The following is a 26,187-nucleotide window of genomic DNA, read 5'->3' on the forward strand; positions in this document are numbered from 1 at the left end:
TGTCCCTCTGCTATAAAATAATCTGCAAAGATAATTCTCTGATTTTTCTTTTCTTTATGATAATTGATATACTTAAAAACAGAGACAAACTTGAGATGTATTCACACCTGCCTAGGTCTTCTTTACCCTTGTTCAGCCAGCCTCACTTGAAGAGCATCCTGAACTGCAGTGGTGCTGTCTCTTACTGTATAGATAGTATCATCTTTGGAGGGAGAACTCTGATCAGGAAGTCCAGAAAGTTGTACAAAATTAGATGTTCATTTTCAAATGTTATAGCCCTAGTAATTCGCTTCTTCTCTAGCTTCTCGGTTCCATTTTTTTTCCATCAATTTATCGACCAAACATGTACTTACTACACCAGGACGCATTGAAATTTCGATTGAGATCTGTCCCAAAACATGTGCCATTGTTATGGGATGAGCGGGATTTCCTCCAAAGTCGATCCTGTAACAGAGGAACCCCAGGAGGTTGCCATTCAAAAGTGTCACAAATCACAGTGCTAGTGATGATGGCTGGTCCTCAAACATGAAAAGCCATTCCTGGGATTGTCTGGAAGAACTTTCCTTTAACATTATGAAGCTTGTGCATGTCATAGTTAGTCTTGCAGATGGACTAGCAACCATGTGCACAACCAAAAGCATACATAGATGTAAGCCATCAAATTGGAGGGAGTGGTTTGGCCTGTTCTTCATGAGCAGATTAGCATCACCTGGTGGACGTGATCTGCTTAATCAGGGAAAGCTTGAGAGTCATTTTTTAGGTCCCAGTGATACAGGATGAAAGAGAAATAGCTTGCCAGATGGAAAAGGCAGTTCCAAGTGTACCAGAGATGGTTGGCTGCACATTTCTGGGAGCAAGAGACTGATAAGTAGAGATGGCGAGAAAGACAAGTTTCTCCTAACAAGCTGACAGGGAAGGGCTTGATTCACACACTGGGCCAAAGGGCTGCTGCAGAGAAAGGGGTCCCAGTAAGGGCCTTTGGGGGAGCAATGAGGGAGTGGGGAATGGATACTCTGTAGAAACAGGTTTCATTTGTGGAGTGATGTGCTTTAGACACATTTCAGAGAGGATGTTGTCTACTAAATAAAAATCTTTATGAGATGTTTGCCCCGTGTGAATGATGACAGTGAAAAATAAAAGCTGGGTTAGTATTTACACATCATTTGTGTCCCTTATGCTTCAAACCTAAGGTGTTATATGAATTTTATACCAATAGGATCCAGAATGGTGGCAGGCAATCCACAAACTTTAAGGAGATGAAGTTGAAGAAAAGTTAAGTCTGGCTCGAAAAATGGGAATATGTCAAAAACAAACAGGCCAAAAAAAACATGTACTGGATTTCAACCCTAAAAGGGCCTCAGTTTTCTCAATCCTAAATTGACTTAGATTGTTAGGTTAAAAATATTAAATTGATTTTTATCCTAAACGGGATTTCTTTCTTTGCATGGCCACAGAACATTTCTATAATAACTGAGGGCAGAATAATGAACCTGAGTTAAGATCTAGTCGATGAACTCATCCAAGGACCAACTAACTGTACTTACAGTTGTCCAACTGTAGATATAACCATCTATGTTAAGAACTGGAAGCACATAGAAATCCAGGTTTCTAAGGAACCTTCTTATCCTGGGATTGTCTCTGTAGTTTTGTAGAATCTGGAAATTTAAGAAAGAAACATTTGGAATGATCCTGGCAGAGGTCTTTCCTCTCTTAATTTTCAACTTAATTACAAAGGCAATGAACTGCCTGTAACATGAGACCTCTACCCTCCAGCCCTCTAACCCTGCCTCCGCTGTCACATTCGTTATGGTAATGCTTCTCAAAGTCAGTGTGCCTCAGAATCACCTGCACTTGTTAAAACACAGACTGCCTGGCTCTAACTCTCCCAGATCCACCCCCACCCAGGATTCACTAGGTCTAAGGTGTGGAGATGGAGTCCAAGAATTTGTATTTCTAACAAGTTCCCAGTTATGCTGATGCAGTTGCTCTAGGAACCACACTTTGCTAACTACTTTTTGTGGGCTTCTCTATATTTGGGTTTCTGAAAAGACAGACACAAAAAGTATCATATTCCTTTCAAAGGTTCCTTATTCCCTCAACAGAAGGGGGGAAGTAATATGCAAAAATTCATTGTGCTGGTTTTTTTCCCCCATGTTGGTTTTTTTTCCCCCATGCTGAATCTCTGAATCCACACAGCAGACCCCAGCAGTAATTATTTCATACTCCTTTTACAGGTGAAAAACAAGGGGCCCTGGTTTTAGATAATTTGCCCTAGACTATTTGAAAAAGGCAGTGTCAGGATTCACTCATCTCTGACTTTCAAGATATATTTTTCTCCTACATTTTGACATGTTTACCTTCCAAGAAAAATGGTTTTGTATCCACTAAGAAGAGATCAGAATACCTAACTCTTTTCTCAGTGAAGCTACTTATCAATTCCATTCCCCTTGGGGTGAGGAGTAGCTCAGTAGAGAGTCATATTGCCAATATGTGAGAGAGAAGTACGCTTTCTAAATAGCTACGACTGACAGATAATTTGTGGGATGGTTAACTATTACAAGGAAGCTGAAGACACTTACTTCTTTCACAAACCATTGGCAAAAAGCTGGGGCAATCCATTCCCTGGCATGAATTCCACAGTCCATCCAAATGATCTTCTTGGTATCATTGGATGGTTGGCTGATCTGGAGGGGACATCCATGCAAAGTTATCAGGTTTCTTATTCTCCTTTCTTCCTCCACACTGTGGTTCCAGGCATGAGGCAAGGATGCTGGCAGAGATACCCACCAACAGGGCCCTTTCCTAGGCTACTTGAACTGTCCTGTCAATTGCTTTGGCTGGTGTTCCAAGCACTGAGTGCAGACTTCCCATATCCTTCACCCAAAGCCTGGTCTTTCCTACACCCTAAATTATGTCCTATCTATAAATAAAGGCAGAAATCCCCAAGCCAGAAACAGAGGCTAACTATCTATGAACTTTCTAAAGCCTCGCCATAAAGGGTTTACTTAGAATGGCAAAGTGCACAAAAGGTACCCTTCAGGTAGTTGAAAATGAATCTTAGTCTTCACTTAAACTTCTTGAAACTGAATGGATCCAAGTACATAATCTCCTGCAATACTTATTAAATTCAGTAAATTCCCCTCCCCTTAGAAACTCTTCCACTCCCAGTCAACCCAGTCTACTTTCCTCCCTCCCCATCCGTGGTTCTGATACTTTGATTCAGTCTAACTCCAGGAAGACTCCCTCCTCTTTCAGAGGCATGGGGTGGGTAGGAAGGAACCCAGCAATTATGGATTCTCTGTGATGGAGAAGAGGCTGTGACCACGCACATGTGTGTAACAGTCACATCTGTTTGGGAGGTAAATGGCCTGGACTCTCACTGTTCATTCAAAGCCACTGGGAGCTGAGCTGATGAAGGTTCTCCCCCTTTATCTATGAGAAACTTACAAACTGAGATTAATACAGGGCTGGATCCATCATATTTAAGGAAATTTTTTCTTTTAGCCTCACCTATTTTCAAAGTTACTAGCATGATTCCCAATCCACCTTTTACCTTAATTACCACTTTTATGAGTATATGCATATGGGTTATACGTTTATGTTCATTATTTCCTTATTATATACCAATTCTATTCCTTAAAATATGCCCTGAGCAGAGGATGTTTAGATGTCTTTCTGGCTGACTCAGGTCAGAGTTTGATGTACCAGTCAAAAACCTGGTTATTAGTTGCCCATGCTTACCGTATCAACCAATCATTCACTCAGCTCCTGGGTAAATAGCATTACTTAGTTCATGGCCCTCTTACCACTTACTGCATACATCTTAATTTACAGTCACATCCCCAAATTTGAGTTACTTACAACTACAAAAAAATCTATTGGCTATGGAATAGTATTTAGCCAAGAGTTGAGTGAATGATGCCATGCACAATTATTATTAGGAATGATGCTGGCAGCTTTGAGAATGGTTGAGGCTAAAAGAAAAAAGTAATAATACATAAGGAAAGAGAACCTTCCATGATTCTACATTCTTAGTGGGCATGTACTTAGGTCCAGTATGAAGAAAGATAGGAATGAGCTCTTCCACGTCTAGGCCTTACTATTTTTAAATCCTAGCCCATAGTTCCCCCAACCATTCAGATTCTCTTTATCCCAGAACTTGATTCCACCCAGATGATTAAGGTGTAATCATCTGTTTTGAATTGTAAAAACCCATTTTGAGGGGGAAAAGGCAAAGTTGGCCTGCACTGCCTCTTTGAACCTTGTCCATATTTCTGATTAGAGTCCCTGAATGGTTAACAAATACCCTTGGATTGGGTGGGAGAGATGACTCCTCACCCCACCCAAGGTAATTCTCAGCCTTCTCACTCACCTTCAAATAATACATGGGCTGGTTCTCATAGGTCATTCCTAGGAAATGCTGTGTCACCACGTCCCTGTACGTCTCATTTATCTGTCTCATCCACTGATAGATCTGAAAGAGCCAGGGAGGACTGTGGGTATCAATAAGAAGACCATTTGCTTGCCTCTAATTTAGATAACTGTTTCTTCATTAAGACACTGAACTCTGTATTCTGTTTTACATTGAAACAGCTCTGTGCTCAACAAACTAGAAGACTAAACCAATGCATTATTACCACCCTCTTCCCATTCTCTGTAAAGATCTACTCTTCTTCACCATCTTAGGACACTCTACTGAATTTTACAAATAATTTATTCAGAATTAAAAATTTCAAGAATCCACTGACACATCTGAAGAACATCATACCATCACATATTCTTCAAATGGCCACCAGACCTCCAGACTTCCAGGTGCCACTCAGACATGCCAGAAATTTCAGTCGGGCCTATTTTGTGGGATCTTCTTCAGTCTTTTGGGATCTCAACAATATCCTTTGCTAATGTCAATGGATCCAAAATAAGAGAATAGCTGGATTCACCCTTCACAGAACATGCCAGCCGACATTTCTAAATCAAAGCCAAGTTAATCATTTTGATTTAATGGAGTACATTTGAATAGATGTTGATTTAATTACAAATCTTACTCCATGCTTAGAAAGGAAGGATTTTATACCTTCTCCTATAAGTCAAAAATTTGGGGTTCTATAAGGCTAAATGGCATAGGAATTCATAAACATAAGATGTGTTAAGACAATCAACTGCATGTGATAAGATACTCCCCACATTCAGTTTCATATGTAGTTGAAATATCTGAATGATAAGAGTTATGGTATATAACAATAATTAATCTGAGATAAAAAATATTCTGTGTGAAAATTTTTGTATCTCAGCCGACATTCATTTTAGCATGGACTATCTGAAGATAAAATGCGTTATTTTAGCAGTAATAATACTTAGGTGGGTGTATTTTCAGTTCAGTCCTGTTAACTGAAAAGAATAGCAATTCATCACACAGGCTTTATGTGTGCTCCTGTATTGGGACTGGGTCAGATGCTGGTGCCTTAAGCTTTGGGAGAGTTACAAATAGCAGGGCATAGCAACCTCAGCAATAATTGTTTATTTATTGTTTAATCAGTGGTAATGTAGTTTATTTCACTTGCTCTATCAACAAAGCCGCAAGATAAGTAAAGATAAGTACTGCTACTCCTGTTTCACAGATGAAGAAACAATGATCAAGGAGGTTAAATTTCGTGGTTAAGGTCACAGAGCAAGGTCAAACCAGGTGTGGCCTATCTCTGATAACAGAGCATAAGCTTTCCGTGGGCTTTACTGCATCTTGTTCAAAATATTAGAATCTTTAGTACTTTTGGGTGATTGTCACAGAAGAAAATATAAATTCTTTCTTGTACTTTTAAAAAAATGCTGAGTGAATAAATGATAAAGCCTCTTTGGAGGACAACTTGTGCATTTATAGATGTATTTATTCTTTAACCCAGCAATTCTATTTTTATAAATTAACTTTAGAAAGTCATACTTTAAGAAAAGTTTTGCATGATGTCACACACACACACACACACACACAACTCCCCCAACACATGTGCATATTTAATAGCTGATTTTTTACTGTATCCAGTTCTAGAAACCACTAATCTTATCTCAATAGCAATACAAATTTCTTTGAAAAAGAAGTTTTCCCCTCTTAATAACTTCTGCCTGTGTCTTTTCATCTTACAAGATATGCCACATTTTCAGCTAAATATGATTCAATTAGAAGGCTTCTCCGTTCCATGTTCCACACCCACATCCACATTGGTTCTGCCCTGCTTAAACTGGCTAAGGACTTGATGAACATGAGTAAGGGTTAGTTCTGGTTCATGTTCACATGAGCAGAACTGGTTGGGATGTTCTTTCCCTCCTTTTCCTTTTTGTTGTTGATTTTCCTTTTATTTTATATCACCAGGATTTTTATATCACCATAGTTTCAATGGTAGGGATCAAGTGGTGATGTCTGGGAATCCCCTGAAGTCAGTGCACAGGCAAATCTCAGCCTCACATTTTGAGCCTCTCTAGCCCATGGATTTTAACAGGGAGTTATCCCTTGCCCATCCTAATGTAGGCTATGACCACTACCACCCCCCACCCCTCACCCCATGTGTCCTTGCTCACCTCATCCATGGGGTGATACCTGGTATAGGAATAGGTCTCCAGGCTCCTCCCCCAACTCACTGTCTCATCCACAACCTCTCGTCTGGGTTGTGCTTGGGATCTGCAAAGAGATGAAAGTAGACAAAAAACAATGAAAAAACCAAAATATCAAGAGGGTTGAAAACTTGATGAAAAAGGTAGTAGAAAGCAATGTGTACAGAATTTGAAGGACAAAAGCCAGTTGTTGGAGCCTTGGCTCTGCAACTTTGTGATTGTAAGACCTTGGCAACCACTGAGTCCCTCTGAACTGCAGTTTCTCCATCTGTAGAATGAGGACAGCCATTCCAGTCTTGCAGGGAGGCTAGGATAGTTCAATATGATGTTGTAGCTGAAACTTTGAAATTTGTAAAAAAATATAATAGCTAAGATTTATTGAACTAAAACATACTGTGAGACTCCCTGGTCTAAGCAATTTAAATCTCATTCACTTCTCTTAAAAACTATGACCTAGGTACTCTTTATTACCTCCATTTCAGAAAAGAAGATATTAAGTCACAGCAAAAGTGTTACTGGGATTTAAATCCTGACAGTCTGACTGAGGAACCTGCAATATTAACCACTGTACTGCATACAGTGGTAAGAATTAATCTTTATGCAATGGTTTATCTTTTTAAACAATAAACTTATTGAGCCAGCAGTTTTTGGCTCACAAAAAAATTGGACAAAAAATACAGAGTTCCCATATACTTCATGTCCCCCCCCTCCCACCACACAACCTCCTCCACTATCAATATCTCACAGCACAGTAGTACATTTTTTACCGATCAATGAACTTACATTGACACATTGTTTTCCCCCCAAAGTCCATAGTTTACATTAGGGTTCACTCTTGGTCTTGTACATTCTCTGGATTTGGAATATCCACCATTGCAGTACCATAGAGAATAATTTCACTGCCCTAAACAGCCTCTGCCATCTGCCTATTCAACTCCTCCCACCCCCTTAACCCCTCGCAAACACCAATCTTTTTACTGTCTCCATAGTTTTGCCCTTTCCAGAATGTCATGTAGTTGGAATCATACAGTATGTAGACTTTTCATATTGACTTCTTTCACTTAGTAATATGCATTTAACTTTCCTCCATATCTTTTCATGGCTTGGTAGTTCATTAATTTTTAGTGCTGTATAACATTTCATTGTCTGAAGGTGCCACAGTTTATGTATCCATTTTACCTACTGAAGGACTTCTTGGTTGTTTCCATATTTTGGCAAATATGAATAAAGCTGCTATAAATATCTGTGAGCAGAGTTTTGTATGGGCATAAATTTTCAGTTATTTAGGTAAATACCAATAGGGACAATTGCTGGATCATTTGATAAGAGTATATTTAGTTTTGTAAGAAACTACCAAACTGCCTTCAAAAGCAGATACACCATTCTGCATTCCCCCAGCAATGCATGAGAGCTCTCACTGTTCCACAGCCTCACCAGTATTTGGTGTTGTCAGCATTCTAGATTTTGGCTATTGTATTAGGTATGCAGTGGTATCTGATCTGTTTTAATTTGAAAATCCCTAATGACATATGATGTTGAACATCTTTTCACAGGCTTACTTGCCATCAATTTATCTTCTTTGGTGAAGGGTCTGTTCAGATCTTTTGCCCATTTTTAAATCAGCTTACTTTCTCAGTGTTGAGTTTTAAAAGCCCATGTGTATTTTGGATATAACAGTCCTGTATCAGTCTATTGCAAATACTTTCTCCCAGTCTGCCTGGCTGGTCTTCTCATTCTCTTGACATTGTCTTTTGCGGAGCAGAAGTATTAATTTTAATAGAATCCATATCGTTAATTATTTCTTTCATCAATTGTGCTTTTGGTGTTGTATTTTAAATCATCACTGTACCCAAGTTCATCTATGTTTTCCCCTGTATTATCTTCTAGGAGTTTTATATTTTTGCAATTTACATTTAGATCTATAAGCCATTTTGAGTTAATTTTTGTGAGGGGTGTATGGTCTGTGTCTAGATTCACTTTTCTTTTTTGCATGTTGATGTCCAGTTGTTCCAGCGATATATGTTGAAAAACTACTTTGTTCTATTGCATTATCTTTGCTCCTTTGTCAAAGATCATTTGATTATATTTATGTAAGTCCATTTCTTGGCTCTATTCTGTTCCATTGGTCTTTCTGTCTATTCTTTTACCAAACCACTCCATCTTTATTGGTAATCAAGTAGTGTTATAGTAAGCCTTGAAGTTGATTAGTGTTAGTTCTCCAACTTTGTTCTTCTTCAATACTGTGTTGGCTATTCTGCATCTTTTCTCTCTTCATATAAACTTTAGAGTCAGTTTGTCAATATCCACAAAATAACTTGCTGGAATTTTAATTGAGATTGCATTGAATCTATAGATCAAGTTGTAAAGAACTGACATCTTGACAATATTGAGCATGTTGTCATTTTCCTATCCATGAGCATGAAACATCTCTCCATTTATTTAATTCTTCTTTGATATCTTTCATTAGAATTTTTTAGAATTATTCATAAATTTTATATATTTTGTTAGATTAATACCTAAGTATTTCATTTTGGGGGATGATAATGTAAATGATAATGTGTTCTTAATTTCAAATTCAACTTCTTCACTGCTAGTATATGGAAAAGGGACTGACTTTGGTACCTTAACCTATCCTGCAACTATGCTTAATAATTGCTTATTAATTCAAGGAGGGGGTTTTTGTCAGTTATTTCAGATTTTCTACATAAATGATCATGTCATCTGCAAAGATAGTTTTATTTCTTCCTTCCCAATTATATACCTTTCATTTCCCTTACTTGTTTTGATATTTGCTAGGACTTCCACTGCAATATCCAAAAGCAGTGGTGAGAGTAGTTGCCTGGTCTTAGCAGGAAAGCTTCTAGTTTTTCACCATTACTTACGATGTTTCATGGTAGATTTTTTGGTGATCATGTGATTTTTCATTTTTTGCCAATTGATGTGATGGATTACATTAAATGATTATTGAATGTTAAACCAGCCTTGCATACTTTGGAAAAATTTCATAGGTGGTTGTGGTGTATAAATCTTTTAATACATTATTGGATTCAATTTGCTAATAGTTTGTTGCGGATTTCTACATCTATGTTCATGAGAGATATTGGTCTGTAGTTTTCTTTTTCTCATAATGTTCTCATCTGGTTTTGGTATTTGGGTAATGTTGGCCTCATAGAATGAGTCAGGAAATACTCCATCTGCTTCCATCTTCTAAGAAGAGATTGTAGACAGTTGTTATAATTGTTATAGTTTCCTCCTTAAATGTTTCATGGATTCATCAGTGAACCCGTCTGGGCCTGGTGCTTTCTATTAAGAAAAGTTATTAATTATTGATTCCATTTGTTTAATAGATATAGGCCTATTCAGATTGCCCATTTATGATTTATCTTTTAACAGAGAGTTTAATAAAACTATTCAGTGCTTCTCCTCTGTGTCAGACATTATGCCAGCACCTAAGAGAAAACATACATGCACCTTATTCTTATTACAACCCTGCCAAGTATTATCATCCATGTCTTAGAAATAAGGAAACTGACATAAAAAAAAAAACTAAATAACTTGCAAATGGTCACAGAGGCAATAAGTCATACAGGTAGTACTTTATCTCAAAGCTACACAAATGTTTGACGATGTTTTAGTTCCCTAACTAAAGGCTATTTAAGCAAGAAACGGGTTATATTTTCATTATGAGTACATACTAACTAATAATTCACTTACCCAACAAATGTGTTTGGAGTGATTGTTATGTTAATAGCACTAGGATGTGAGCTTCTGGAGAAGCTGGAGTGTGAACTTTTGGATAGTGACCCTGCATTGCAAGGAAATATGTTAGAGATCTAATTAGCTAGTGTTACAATGATTTTTTTTCTATTTTCCCACCTTGTTTCCCCCTGAACATTCATGGTATTATATCTGTTCTTTTCTTAAGTCTTCATTTTACTTATCTGTAAGAAGAGAATGATACCTTCTCAAAGGATTCTTAAGAGAATTAAGTCAGTCTATGTTTAACAATGGGCACAATTTCTGACACTTAGTTTATGGTTAAAAGAGTAGTAGTTGCTCAAAACAAAGCAAAGTAAAAACCTTATTTACCTATAATTATATTAAAAATAAAAATTACCTGGAGAATAATTTAGCTAACTAACTGGCATTATCTTCAAATACTACCAAAATACAAAATTTTTTTTTTTTTTGAGAGGGCATCTCTCATATTTATTGATCAAATGGTTGTTAACAACAATAAAATTCTGTATAGGGGACTCAATGCACAATCATTAATCAACCCCAAGCCTAATTCTCAACAGTCTCCAATCTTCTGAAGCATAACGAACAAGTTCTTACATGGTGAACAAGTTCTTACATAGTGAATAAGTTCTTACATGGTGAACAGTGCAAGGGCAGTCATCACAGAAACTTTCACTTTTGATCACGCATTATGAACTATAAAAAATCAGGTCAAATATGAATATTTGTTTGATTTTTATACTTGATTTATATGTGAATCCCACATTTCTCCCTTATTATTATTATTTTTTTTATTTTTAAATAAAATACAAAATATTTTGATAGAATTAATTAAAACAAGTTCAATTCATGTCTATGTACCCACAATAACTGAATTGACTAAATTTTAATTGTTTAATCTGGTTCATTTAGCACCATGTGCTGCAATTACCCGCTTTAACAGAAATCAATTTCTCTACACAATACCATGACTTTAAACTTAGAGACACATTTATTATTTTTATTATAAATATTAATAATAATAATTTGAACTTAATAGAAGCTCTTTATTCTCAATATTCTAAATGTTTTATTGTATTTTTTAGTACGTTTTACTTTATTTACCTTGTCCAAATGAAAATCTCATGAGGTAGGATTATCTAAACAGAACAATGAGAAGATTAAAGATGGTGGCATGAGAGGTGAGACAGAAGCCTCCTCCCAAAACCACTTATACTATGAAAATATAGTTAATACAAGTAATCCAAAAAGAACAACAGAAAAGAAGGTTGCACCAGAGTGCATACACCTGGAGAAAAGAGCAGACCTTAAGAAACAGGAAAACATACCAAAGCGGTGATCCTGCGGAACCCGAGCCTTTCCCCAGCTCACCAGCGGGAGGAAAATAAATGGAGTGGGGAGAGGGTGGAAGCCTAGGACTGATGAACACCCAGCCCTGGAGATCTCCTCTGAGAACATGAACCTATCTTACCTGGTGCTCTGTAGATTAGTGGGTTGGAAAGCTAAGATAGGCAGAATACTTGGAGAGATTGAGATTCCAGCCACTTGTGGAAAACAGGGATCCACATCTGGCTGCTCTGGGACAAAAAAAAGGCAGGCAGTCTGAGAGACGTCCTAACAGCAAGAGGGCTGCTAAAGGGGCAAGGATTGCACAGAGTTTGCTGCTCAGGAGAAAGGACAGGTGGACAAAATTGTCCGGGTGCACTCTGCCTAGCAGGTTGGGAACTCTCAGGAACTTCAGGTGCTCCATCCCCCTGGCTGGCTACACAGCTCCAAGGACCCCACCATGATACCCAGCCTGCTGTGCCTTCCTGCTGGATGGACAGCACCAGCTTGCAAACAAGCAGCCCCTGCCCTGGTGTCAGGCCATCCAGAGGGAGGCCCCACCTATGGCAGCTAAGAACACAAAGCACAGAGGCTTACACCTGTGGGCTTGGACCACTTTTTCTGGCAGTGGAGACAGGCACAGCAGCCAGGAAGCAGTAAACATCTTTCCTCCCCACAACATTAGTGCTGGACCCCTGCAACCCTCAACATTGCTCTAGGGGCTGAGCAGCTCCAGAGAGTAGAGCTTCTGGGCACTACAGGTTGCCACATACAAATGTGAAACATCAAAGGAAACTGGTTCAAAGCAAAATTATAAATACACCAGAGAAAGATTCAAATGAAATCAACCTCATGAATCTTCCTGAAAAAGATTTCAAAATAAAAATTATAAACATGCTCATGGAGGTACAGAAAAATATTCAAGAACTCAGGGAAGAATTCAGGATGGAGATTCAATCATTAAAGAATACCGTATCTGAAATAAAACATACAATGGAGGTATTTAAAAGTAGACTAGAGGTAATAGAGGAGACGATAAATGGAATGTAAATTAGAGAAGAGGAATACAAAGAACCTGAGGCACAGAGAGAAAAAAGGATCTCTAGGAATGAAAGAATATTGAGAGAACTGTGTGACCAATCCAAATGGAACAATATTCACAGTATAGGGGTACCAGAAGAAGAAGAAGAGAGAGAAAGGGATGGAAAGTGTCTTTGAGGAGGTAATTGCTGAGAACTTCCCCAATCTGGGGAAGGAGATAGCCTCTCAGGCCATGGAGGTGCACAGATCTCCCAACACAAGAGACCCAAGGAAGACAACACCAAGACATATAATAATTAAATTGGCAAAGATCAAGGATAAGGACAGAATATTGAAAGCAGTCAGAGAGAAAAAAGATCACATACAAAGGAAAACACATCAGGCTATCATCAGACTTCTCAACAGAAACCTTACAGGCCAGAAGGGAGGGCATGATATATTTAATGCAATGAAGCTGAAGGCCTCAAACCAATACTCTACCTGGAAAGATTATCATTTAAATTTGAAGGAGGGATTAAACAATTTCCAGATAAGCAAAAGCTAAGAGAATTTACCTCCCACAAACCATATCTACAGTGTATTTTGGAGGGACTGCTATAGATGGAAGTTCTCCTAAGGCTAAATAGCTGTCACCAGAGGTAATAAAACCACAATAAAGAAAGTAGATAGATGATAGATAGAGATAGATAGATAGATATAAATGATAGACAGATGATTGATAGATGATAGATGATAGATAGATAGATAGATAGATAGATGATAGATAGATAGATAGATAGATATAGATAGGTAGATGATAGATAGGTGTTATAGATGATAGATAGATAGATAGATAGATAGATAGATAGATAGATAGATAGATAGATAGATAGATAGATAGATAGATAGATAGATATAGATATAGATATGATAGATAAATGGGTAAATGGGTATAGAGACAGGGATAGATAGAGATAGAGATAGAGGTATTTAATCCCAACAACAAACCTTAAAGTAAATACTAGCATTCCAGATTGTTGGGTTTTTCCCCTGAAGATTCTGTTATACAGGCTAAATTTTACTTTTATTATACCCTAGAAAATGAACATAGAACATTTATTAGCCCATTACAAAATTGTTTATCTCTGACTTGGACTATAAAAAGAGCAAAATAAGTATCAGCATTACAAAGTCACTAGAAAATAATTTCAGCGCTTTTTAGGGAAGGAGAGAGGAGAGGGAATGAAGTAAGTGAGGAGGAGAGCTTTGCAGCCCACCCTTCTTCCCCACTCCTCCCACTGGCTGTCCTGCCTGTTGTGTCCTGTCAGGAAATAAGATCACTGGAGATGTTTCCACTAGTGTTGGGACCAGGGGTGGTGACTGTTCAGAGCGACCCTCTTCCTTCCTTCCTATAACCAAGCAAATATTTGTGTCTTTATCATAGTCAACTACTCAGGGGGGTAGGAAAGTGAGTGCATTAAAAAGCAGGGTGGGCACCTGGTAAATTCCCATTTCAACTGGGCTGGTATTCCCTGGCAATCGCACAATATAGAAGGGAATAAACAAAAGGTAATTGGATACCATCAACCACCAACATTTCCAGCTAATGAATGCAAAATGTGTGAACATGTTGCCTCCTAAGCCCAGCATTGAATGACTGGCTTCGTGTAATATGCCAAAAAGTGAATTGTATGGGATTTGAGTGGAAACCCCTGATATTAAAAGTGCTTATCAATTTTGCATGAAATTAAACACAATACTTAAGCCTAAGAAATCCAAATACTTAGTTCAAGTAATGTTTAAACCATATACTCAAAAAAGGCACTTCTCTGTCTCTAGGCAATTTCTTGGGTGATGCATAATACATGCAGAAAGGGAAGGAAAAAGCTGGCTAATCCCCCAAATTATCACCAGGCTCATCTCACCAGTCAAATGAAAAGATTATTGTGCTTTGTGTATTCTTTTTGAATAAGAATTCATAAAATGTTTAACTGGGAAAATGATCCTTTGGGGTGCATTATTAATAAATACTGTAGATAAAAGATTGTCTGATGGAATTTTGACTGGAATGTATAAAGAGGCAAAACTCCAATGAATATTGAGGCAAATTTTGTATTTTAAATACTTAGTAAAAAAATAGTTACATGAATATTTCATGATCGTAATGTATCTTCAAACTTTTTTCCTCCTTATAAAACTAACATATGCTTAAAGTGGAAAATTGAGATAGTATGGAGAAGAGAAAAATAGAAAAACAAGGAATAAATGATCCTCGATAATTCCACCTCCGTAAGTCCATTGTCGATATTTTGGAATATTTCCCTTCAGCCTTTTATCTGTATACATTTTTTTTCTTAAACACAATGCAGATTATATCTATATATAACTTTGTATTCATTACTTTGTATTATATATTCTACCACAGCCATTTCCTCAAACCAATGAAAACTCTTTATAAACACTTTTTAATGACTGCATAATGTTTGACAGTAAGTACATATTATACAGCATCACTTATTTAAATATTGTCATCTTTACTGGATATTAAAGCTGTTTCCCATTTTGATTTTTTGCTATTATAAATAATTCTGGAGTTAATCAACTCTTGCATAAATCTTTGTGTTCATTACTGATTTATCTCCTTGAACTACATTCCAGGAAGAATTAGTAGGTCAAAAAGAATAAACATTTTCAAGGTATTTGGTTCACAATGCTAAATCCTAAGTGATTCTAGAGATTTCCAGTTTTAGTAGGAGTATGTGGTATATATGAGAGCCTACCTCCCTAAATGCTCAAGAGGAAGGTTAGAAAGCTTGGAACCTTTGCTACCTGTAGATTTTCTAGACCATCATTACCTCCCACATACTGAATAAAGAGTACTAAGAATGGCAGCTAACCTATGCTTTCAGTTGGTAAGAGCCATACCAAAGTGAACATTATCTTGTATCAGTAAATGATAATGAAAATGAAAACTGCCAATAAGGACCAGGACTAGCAGATTCGAAATGTTTTCCTCAAGTGCAGTCATGAGAAGCTCTGTACTGGAAGCCTCTTGTTTGAGTCCCACTGCCTGAACCAAATTACTTCCATAATTTAACCTGGACTTGGGGAAGTCATTTTTAAAAATAAAAGTTTTATGTATCTTCATTGGAAAATATTTCCAAATAAAAGAACAGTTGAGAAAAAGGAAAAGAAATCACCAACCAAAGATCACGACCATTTTGGTACACTTTTTTCTTTGATTTTTCTAAGTATTTTATTACACCTATTCTGCATGTTTCTTTGAGCATAAAATATGACTTTTCCCATGCTATTAGAATTTTTTCATAATTCTAATTGATGGAAAATATTCCATTGCTATAAATCAACATTTGTATAACCTAATATGGGAAATTTATGTTGTTTCCAAATATAATATTTATATTATAAATGAAGATGAATCTCAGTGTATAAAACTATTTCCATACTTAGCTTATTTTCTCAGTATAAATTTCCAGGAGCAGGGATACAAGGTCAAAAGATGTGTAAGTGAGGTGGGGCGGAAGATGGCGGCGTGAGTAGAGCAGCGGAAATCTCCTCCCAAAACAACATATATCTATGAAAATATAACAAAGACAACCCTTCCTAGAATAAAGACCAGAGGACACAGGACAATATCCAGACCACATCCACACCTGAGAGAACCCAGCGCCTCGCGAACGGGGTAAGATACAAGCCCCGGCCCCGCGGGAGCCGAGCGCCCCTCCCCCCAGCTCCCGGCGGGAGAAGAGCAGGCAGAGCGGGAGGGAGACGGAGCCCAGGGCTGCCGAGCACCCAGCCCCAGCCATCCGGGCCAGAGTGCAGGGCCCTCGATACTGGGAAAACAGGGCAGCAAGAACAGTGAGCAGGCACTGGAGGCTGGGCGACAGAGGACATAAGAAAAGCGCGCGACCATTTTTTTTTTTTTTGCTTTTTTGCTGCTTTGTTTTGGCGAGCGCTTTTTGGAAGTCTTAAAGGGACAGGGACCCCAATATTAGGGAAACAGGGCAGAAAGACCGGTGAGCAGAGGCCTGAGGCTGGCATCGGAGAATAAAGAAAAACGAACGACCACCTTTTTTTTTTTTAATTAAAAAAATTTTTTTTCTTGTTTTTTTTTGTGGTCGTTGTTTTGTTTTGGCGGGTGCTTTTTGGAAGTCTTAAAGGGGCAGGGCGGGCCACTTAATCCAGAGGTAGGGAATCCGGGATCTCTGGGCACCCTAACCCCTGGGCTGCAGGGAGCAGGGAGGCACCTTACGGAGATAAATAGCCTCCCAGCAGCTCCTGCTCCAACGCGACTCCACCATTTTGGAGTAGCTGCCCGAGCCAGGCCACGCCCACAGCAACAGCGGAGATTAACTCCATAGCAGCCGGGCAGGAAGCAGAAACCCTGTCTGTGCGCAGCTGCGCAGCACAAGCCACTAGAGGCCGCTGTTCTCCTAGGAGAGGAGGGCCACAAACCAACAAGAAAGGAAGTCCTTCCAGCCGTCACTCGTCCCAGTTCTGCAGACTATTCCTATCACCATGAAAAGGCAAAGCTACAGGCAGACAAAGATCACAGAGACAACACCAGAGAAGGAGACAGACCTAACCAGTCTTCCTGACAAAGAATTCAAAATAAGAATCATAAACATGCTGACAGAGATTCAGAGAAATACGCAAGAAAAATGGGATGAAGTCCGGAAAGAGATCACAGATGCCAGAAAGGAGATCGCAGAAATGAAACAAACTCTGGAAGGGTTTATAAGCAGAATGGATAGAATGCAAGAGGCCATTGATGGAATTGAAATCAGAGAACAGGAACGCATGGAAGCTGACATAGAGAGAGACAAAAGGATCTCCAGGAATGAAACAATATTAAGAGAACTGTGTGACCAATCTAAAAGGAGCAATATCCGTATTATAGGGGTCCCAGAAGAAGAAGAGAGAGGCAAAGAGATGGAAAGTATCTTAGAAGAAATAATTGCTGAAAACTTCCCCACACTGGGGGAGGAAGTAATCAAACAGACCACGGAAATACACAGAACCCCCAACAGAAAGGATCCAAGAAGGGCAACACCAAGACACATAATAATTAAAATGGCAAAGATCAAGGACAAGGAAAGAGTGTTAAAGGCAGCTAGAGAGAAAAAGGTCACCTATAAAGGGAAACCCATCAGGCTAACGTCAGATTTCTCAACAGAAACCCTACAGGCCAGAAGAGAATGGCATGATATATTTAATACAATGAAACAGAAGGGCCTTGAACCAAGGATACTGTATCCAGCACGACTATCATTCAAATATGACGGTGGGATTAAACAATTCCCAGACAAACAAAAGCTGAGGGAATTTGCTTTCCACAAACCACCTCTACAGAACATCTTACAGGGACTGCTCTAGATGGGAGCACTCCTAGAAAGAGCACAGCACAAAACACCCAACATATGAAGAATCAAGGAGGAGGAACAAGAAGGGAGAGAAGAAAAGAATCTCCAGACAGTGTATATAACAGCTCAATAAGCGAGCTAAGTTAGGCAGTAAGATACTAAAGAGGCTAACCTTGAACCTTTGGTAACCACGAATTTAAAGCCTGCAATGGCAATAAGTACATATCTTTCAATAGTCACCCTAAATGTTAATGGGTTGAATGCACCAATCAAAAGACACAGAGTAACAGAATGGATAAAAAAGCAAGACCCATCTATATGCTGCTTACAAGAAACTCACCTCAAACCCAAAGACATGTACAGACTAAAAGTCAAGGGATGGAAAAACATATTTCAAGCAAACAACAGTGAGAAGAAAGCAGGGGTTGCAGTACTAATATCAGACAAAATAGACTTCAAAACAAAGAAAGTAACAAGAGATAAAGAAGGACACTACATAATGATAAAGGGCTCAGTCAAACAAGAGGATATAACCATTCTAAATATATATGCACCCAACACAGGAGCACCAGCATATGTGAAACAAATACTAACAGAACTAAAGGGGGATATAGACTGCAATGCATTCATTCTAGGAGACTTCAACACACCACTCACCCCAAAGGATAGATCCACTGGGCAGAAAATAAGTAAGGACACGGAAGCACTGAACAACACAGTAGAGCAGATGGACCTAATAGACATCTATAGAACTCTACATCCAAAAGCAGCGGGATATACATTCTTCTCAAGTGCACATGGAACATTCTCCAGAATAGACCACATACTAGGCCACAAAAAGAGCCTCAGAAAATTCCAAAAGATTGAAATCCTACCAACCAACTTTTCAGACCACAAAGGCATAAAACTAGAAATAAACTGTACAAAGAAAGCAAAGAGGCTCACGAACACATGGAGGCTTAACAACACGCTCCTAAATAATCAATGGATCAATGACCAAATCAAAATGGAGATCCAGCAATATATGGAAACAAATGACAACAACAACACTAAGCCCCAACTTCTGTGGGACACAGCAAAAGCAGTCTTAAGAGGAAAGTATATAGCAATCCAAGCATATTTAAAAAAGGAAGAGCAATCCCAAATGAATGGTCTAATGTCACAATTATCGAAATTGGAAAAAGAAGAACAGATGAGGCCTAAGGTCAGCAGAAGGAGGGACATAATAAAGATCAGAGAAGAAATAAATAAAATTGAGAAGAAGAAAACAATAGCAAAAATCAATGAAACCAAGAGCTGGTTCTTCGAGAAAATAAAGAAAATAGATAAGCCTCTAGCCAGACTTATTAAGAGGAAAAGAGAGTCAACACAAATCAACAGTATCAGAAACGAGAAAGGAAAAATCACGACGGACCCCACGGAAATGCAAAGAATTATTGGAGAATACTATGAAAACCTATATGCTAACAAGCTGGGAAACCTAGGAGAAATGGACAACTTCCTAGAAAAATATAACCTTCCAAGACTGACCCAGGAAGAAACAGAAAATCTAAACAGACCAATTACCAGCAACGAAATTGAAGCGGTAATCAAAAAACTACCAAAGAACAAAACCCCCGGGCCAGATGGATTTACCTCGGAATTTTATCAGACATACAGGGAAGACATAATACCCATTCTCCTTAAAGATTTCCAAAAAATAGAGGAGGAGGGGATACTCCCAAACTCATTCTATGAAGCTAACATCACCCTAATACCAAAACCAGGCAAAGACCCCACCAAAAAAGAAAACTACAGACCAATATCCCTGATGAACGTAGATGCAAAAATACTCAACAAAATATTAGCAAACCGAATTCAAAAATACATCAAAAGGATCATACACCATGACCAAGTGGGATTCATTCCAGGGATGCAAGGATGGTACAACATTCGAAAGTCCATCAACATCATCCACCACATCAACAAAAAGAAAGACAAAAACCACATGATCATCTCCATAGATGCTGAAAAAGCATTTGACAAAGTTCAACATCCATTCATGTTAAAAACTCTCAGCAAAATGGGAATAGAGGGCAAGTACCTCAACATAATAAAGGCCATCTATGATAAACCCACAGCCAACATTATATTGAACAGCGAGAAGCTGAAAGCATTTCCTCTGAGATCGGGAACTAGACAGGGATGCCCACTCTCTCCACTGTTATTTAACATAGTACTGGAGGTCCTAGCCACGGCAATCAGACAAAATAAAGAAATACAAGGAATCCAGATTGGTAAAGAAGAAGTTAAACTGTCACTATTTGCAGATGACATGATACTGTACATAAAAAACCCTAAAGACTCCACCCCAAAACTACTAGAACTGATATCGGAATACAGCAAAGTTGCAGGATACAAAATCAACACACAGAAATCTGTGGCTTTCCTATATACTAACAATGAACCAACAGAGAGAGAAATCAGGAAAACAACTCCATTCACAATTGCATCAAAAAAAATAAAATACCTAGGAATAAACCTAACCAAAGAAGTGAAAGACTTATACTCTGAAAACTACAAGTCACTCTTAAGAGAAATTAAAGGGGACACTAACAGATGGAAACTCATCCCATGCTCGTGGCTAGGAAGAATTAATATCGTTAAAATGGCCATCCTGCCCAAAGCAATATACAGATTTGATGCAATCCCTATGAAACTACCAGCAACATTCTTCAATGAACTGGAACAAATAATTCAAAAATTCATATGGAAACACCAAAGACCCCGAATAGCCAAAGCAATCCTGAGAAAGAAGAATAAAGTAGGGGGGATCTCACTCCCCAACTTCAAGCTCTACTATAAAGCCATAGTAATCAAGACAATTTGGTACTGGCACAAGAGCAGAGCCACAGACCAATGGAACAGACTAGAGAATCCAGACATTAACCCAGACATATATGGTCAATTAATATTTGATAAAGGAGCCATGGACATACAATGGCGAAATGACAGTCTCTTCAACAGGTGGTGCTGGCAAAACTGGACAGCTACATGTAGGAGAATGAAACTGGACCATTGTCTAACCCCATATACAAAAGTAAACTCAAAATGGATCAAAGACCTGAATGTAAGCCATGAAACCATTAAACTCCTGGAAGAAAACATAGGCGAAAACCTCTTAGACATAAACATGAGTGACCTCTTCTTGAACACATCTCCCCGGGCAAGGAAAACAACAGCAAAAATGAGTAAGTGGGACTATATTAAGCTGAAAAGCTTCTGTACAGCAAAAGACACCATTAATAGAACAAGAAGGATCCCTACAGTATGGGAGAATATATTTGAAAATGACACATCCGATAAGGGCTTGACGTCCAGAATATATAAGGAGCTCTCACGCCTCAACAAACAAAAAACAAATAACCCAATTAAAAAATGGGCAGAGGAACTGAACAGACAGTTCTCCAAAAAAGAAATACAGATGGCCAACAGACACATGAAAAGATGCTCCACATCGCTAATTATCAGAGAAATGCAAATTAAAACTACAATGAGGTATCACCTCACACCAGTAAGGATGGCTGCCATCCAAAAGACAAACAACAACAAATGTTGGCGAGGCTGTGGAGAAAGGGGAACCCTCCTACACTGCTGGTGGGAATGTAAGTTAGTTCAACCATTGTGGAAAGCAGTATGGAGGTACATCAAAATGCTCAAAACAGACTTACCATTTGACCCAGGAATTCCACTCCTAGGAATTTACCCTAAGAATGCAGCAATCAAGTTTGAGAAAGACAGATGCACCCCTATGTTTATTGCAGCACTATTTACAATAGCCAAGAATTGGAAGCAACCTAAATGTCCATCAATAGATGAATGGATAAAGAAGATGTGGTACATATACACAATGGAATACTACTCAGCTATAAGAAAAGGGCAAATCCAATCATTTGCAGCAACATGGATGGAGCTGGAGGGTATTATGCTCAGTGAAACAAGCCAAGCGGAGAAAGAGAAATACCAAATGATTTCACTTATCTGTGGAATATAAGAACAAAGGAAAAACTGAAGGAACAAAACAGCAGCAGAATCACAGAACTCAAGAATGGACTAACAGGTACCAAAGGGAAAGGGACTGGGGAGGATGGGTGGGTAGGGAGGGATAAGGGGGGGAGAAGTAGGGGGGTATTAAGATTAACATGCATGGGGGGGTAGGAGAAAAGGGAGGGCTGTACAACACAGAGAAGGCAAGTAGTGATTCTACAACATTTTGCTATGCTGATGGACACTGACTGTAAAGGGGTTTATAGGGGAGACCTGGTATAGGGGAGAGCCTAGTAAACATAATATTCGTCATGTAAGTGTAGATTAGTGATAGCAAAAAAAAAAAAAAAAAAAAAGGGCAGTTCCTGTGTGGTAACTTCCAACGAGTTCTACACAAGGGTATAAAGGGCATATAAAAGTGTAGGCAAAGGGTCTGTTTGTGTTTATACAGAGGATCAAAGCCTAATTGGGCTACCCCGAAAATGAACTAAGATATGATATGAAAAAGAACTTCCAACATCTGCACCCTCTGGAAGACTCATGCCAGAAGATGATCATCAAAAAACCCCAACAAAGATCCACGCACTGCTACAGCTGTAGATGCACTCATCCCACCAGTTCCTGGACCTGCCATGGGAATGAGGAAGGAGATATCTAAGCTGGCCTGTGCATACAGTAAAACAACAAAATTGGACTGGATCTATACTGTTGGAACTCAACCAAGAATTTGGAGAAGTGCAAATTGTAGCGCTCCAAAGTCTTACAACTACAAACTATTTATTGTTAAAAGAACATATGGCATGTGAACAGTCCCCAGGAATGGGTTGTTTTAATTTGTCTGATTTCTCTCAGACTGTTCAAGTTCAGTTGGACAATATCCACCATATCTTAGATAAGTTTTCACAAATGCCTAAGGTGCCTAACTGGTTTTCTTGGTTTCACTGGAGATGGCTGGTAATTACAGATATGCTTTGGTTATGTAACTATACTCCTATTATGTTAATGTGTGTGTGCAATTTAAGTAGTAGCTTAAAACCTATACATGCTGAAGTTACTCTACAAGAAGATATATCAAAGAAATAATCAATCTTCCCATGTTTTCTTCCGCCTGCTACTTCTATAGCTTTTCTTCTTCCTTCCTAATTACAACCCTTAAATAGAATTCGTGCCTCATATCAAATTTACCGAGTATCATAATTCTTCCAAGTGGTAAAGATACCTCAAGACAAATGCTGGGCATAGAAGCCACAGGGCATAAATATGCAAAGAAGTAAAAAGCTAACTTTTTCAAACAATAAGGCTTCTCTCTCACTTACCAACTTCACATTTCCCTGTATGGCCCCGGAAGATGACTGGTTAGCCAGAGACGGGTAAGATTCCTCAAGGGAGGAACAACCTAAGACAGGCACAGTCGCAGGGGGGCCATCAGGTGAGAAATTGGGGATCAACAGAGGTGAGGCTTAGAACCTCACCCCCCCGTTCTGAGAGAAATCTTCTGCATACGTGGATGTTTTATTGCCCTGGTCTAGCTTGGATTAACACATAGTCTACAGGCACACACCTGATCATCTACATGTGCTCTCTTACAACACTAAACTATGTTTTCTACCTTTATCTTGTATCTACCTACCACTTCAGCATTTTATTAAAAATAATAATAATAAAGAGAGAAATGTGGTATCCACATATAAATCAAGTATAAAAACCAAATGAGTATACATATTTGAACTGACTGTTTATAGTTCATAATGCATGAGCAAAACCGAAAGTTTCTGTGATGACTGCCCTTGTACTGTTCACTATGTAACTTATTCATTATGTAAGAATTTGTTCTACATGTAAAAACTTGTTTGTTATGCCTCAGAAGATTGGAGACTGACAAAAATTAGGCTTGGGGTGGAATAATGATTGTGCATTGAGCATTGACTCCCCTATACAGAATTTTATTGTCGTTAACAACCATTTGATCAATAAATATGAGAGATGCCCTCAAAAAAAAAAAAAAAAAAAAAAAAAAAAAGGACAGACTTCCAATGGTAAAATAAATTAGTAACCGGGATGTAATGTATAGCATAAGGAATATAGTCAAGATATTGTAACAGCCTGGTAGGGTGATAGCTGGAACCTAGAATTATGTATATAAATGTTCTACCACTGTGTTGTACACTTGAAACTCATGTAATGTAATACTGTGTGTCAACTACCCTTCAATAAAAAATAATTATTTAAAAAAAAAAAAAAAAAAAAAAAAAAAAAAAAAATTTACCGAGTATCATAATTCTTCCAAGTGGTAAAGATACCTCAAGACAAATGCTGGGCATAGAAGCCACAGGGCATAAATATGCAAAGAAGTAAAAAGCTAACCTTTTCAAACAATAAGGCTTCTCTCTCACTTACCAACTTCACATTTCCCTGTATGGCCCCGGAAGATGACTGGTTAGCCAGAGACGGGTAAGATTCCTCAAGGGAGGAACAACCTAAGACAGGCACAGTCGCAGGGGGGCCATCAGGTGAGAAATTGGGGATCAACAGAGGTGAGGCTTAGAACCTCACCCCCCCGTTCTGAGAGAAATCTTCTGCATACGTGGATGTTTTATTGCCCTGGTCTAGCTTGGATTAACACATAGTCTACAGGCACACACCTGATCATCTACATGTGCTCTCTTACAACACTAAACTATGTTTTCTACCTTTATCTTGTATCTACCTACCACTTCAGCATTTTATTAAAAATAATAATAATAAAGAGAGAAATGTGGTATCCACATATAAATCAAGTATAAAAAAAAAAAAAAAAAAAAAAAAAGATGTGTAAGTTTTAAGGCTTTTGATATTTTTAAGCAAGATGACTTTTTTTTTCCAAGCAAAGCCATGTGATATATGTAAGTCTTTGTCTCCAATTTATGGATGGAGACTCTCAGAAGGGAAGATAAGTGCAATATCTATAAGAAACTGAGTAAACTAATGGAAAACATGAAATGGCAATGTCCAATAGGTTTTGTATCACATAGATCCTGGACTCTCTAAATATCTAAAGTCAGATTGGCTATGAAACTAGGGGACAAGCTAAGATCACACAGTTAATCTGGGGCAAAAATCTGAGTGGATTTCTCTGTTCTGTGAAAGCAAGTTCATTCCAAGATTCTTTTAACCATGAAGCAAAAGAGGAAACACTGTGTAGAACTACACATGTTTGATGAGATATGCCAAGAGAACAGAATAATGAGCTATGTATGAACAAATGAAAACACACTTTATATGGAAACTATAAACCCCCACACACAGAATTTAATGTGTAATACATATTAAGGGAAGTTATGATATTCTTAATTGAGACTAGGGAAAGAATACAAAAATGGGCAAATGACACGAATGGGCAATTTATAAACTAACAAAATTAGTAATAAGATAAACTAACCTTGTTAGAAATCAACAAATGCAAAGTAGGTCAACGTGGGTATTTTTTACTTGCCAAGTTGGCAAACACTTAAAAAGTGCTTTCACTACTATTGTAGGAAGTAAAAAGATGCAGCTTCTCTAGAGGGCAATTTGGCAATATGTAGCAAGTTTCTCCCATTTTTCTCAGCTTCTCACCCAGTACTTCTACTTCTTATAACTTATACTAGGGAAATAAATTTGCAATAATCTTTAATGTAGCTGGATGCTCATCAGGGCATTGTTTGTAAAATGGCAAAGTAGAAATCAACTAAATGCCCCATAGGGTAGGAATAATGGAATATTATTAGTGATTACAATTTGTTTTTAATGTATTATGAATGTCATAGGCAAATTTCTACAATACAATTTAATGGAAAAATTCTGGCAATATTACTACATACATAATGAGCTATCTAGCTATTTATCTCTCAAAAAACATTAACATTATTGGTAAAATTATTTGATAGTTTTAAATGTTTTAAACATTTTTCTTGATAATTAGAATAATAAAATTTAATAACTGAAAAGCTGTGGAAATGAGGGATATAGAATTTTCATTATAATTTCCTTTTTCCTATCATAAAACATGACATATCTATTGGTATTTATCATACATTATACTAGGAAATGTTTGTTAGAAATGTATTCATTT

At 38.0% G+C, this 26,187-nt stretch overlaps 1 protein-coding gene across 1 annotated transcript in view; it reads right to left on the reverse strand.

The window, feature by feature from the left end:
* The window catches only part of CPO (carboxypeptidase O), a 36,647-nt gene that overhangs the window by 8,044 nt on the left and 2,416 nt on the right, over window positions 1-26,187 (reverse strand). Inside the window, exons 2-6 of the mRNA XM_036920314.2 lie at window positions 6,568-6,667; window positions 4,373-4,474; window positions 2,580-2,684; window positions 1,545-1,655; window positions 354-444 (exon numbers count right to left, since the gene is read on the reverse strand). Coding sequence (XP_036776209.2) covers window positions 354-444; window positions 1,545-1,655; window positions 2,580-2,684; window positions 4,373-4,474; window positions 6,568-6,667 — 509 coding nt within the window. The remainder of the gene's footprint in view (window positions 1-353; window positions 445-1,544; window positions 1,656-2,579; window positions 2,685-4,372; window positions 4,475-6,567; window positions 6,668-26,187) is intronic.

This window comes from Manis pentadactyla, chromosome 6 (assembly GCF_030020395.1).
Source record: "Manis pentadactyla isolate mManPen7 chromosome 6, mManPen7.hap1, whole genome shotgun sequence".
Classification (NCBI taxonomy): Eukaryota; Metazoa; Chordata; class Mammalia; order Pholidota; family Manidae; genus Manis; species Manis pentadactyla.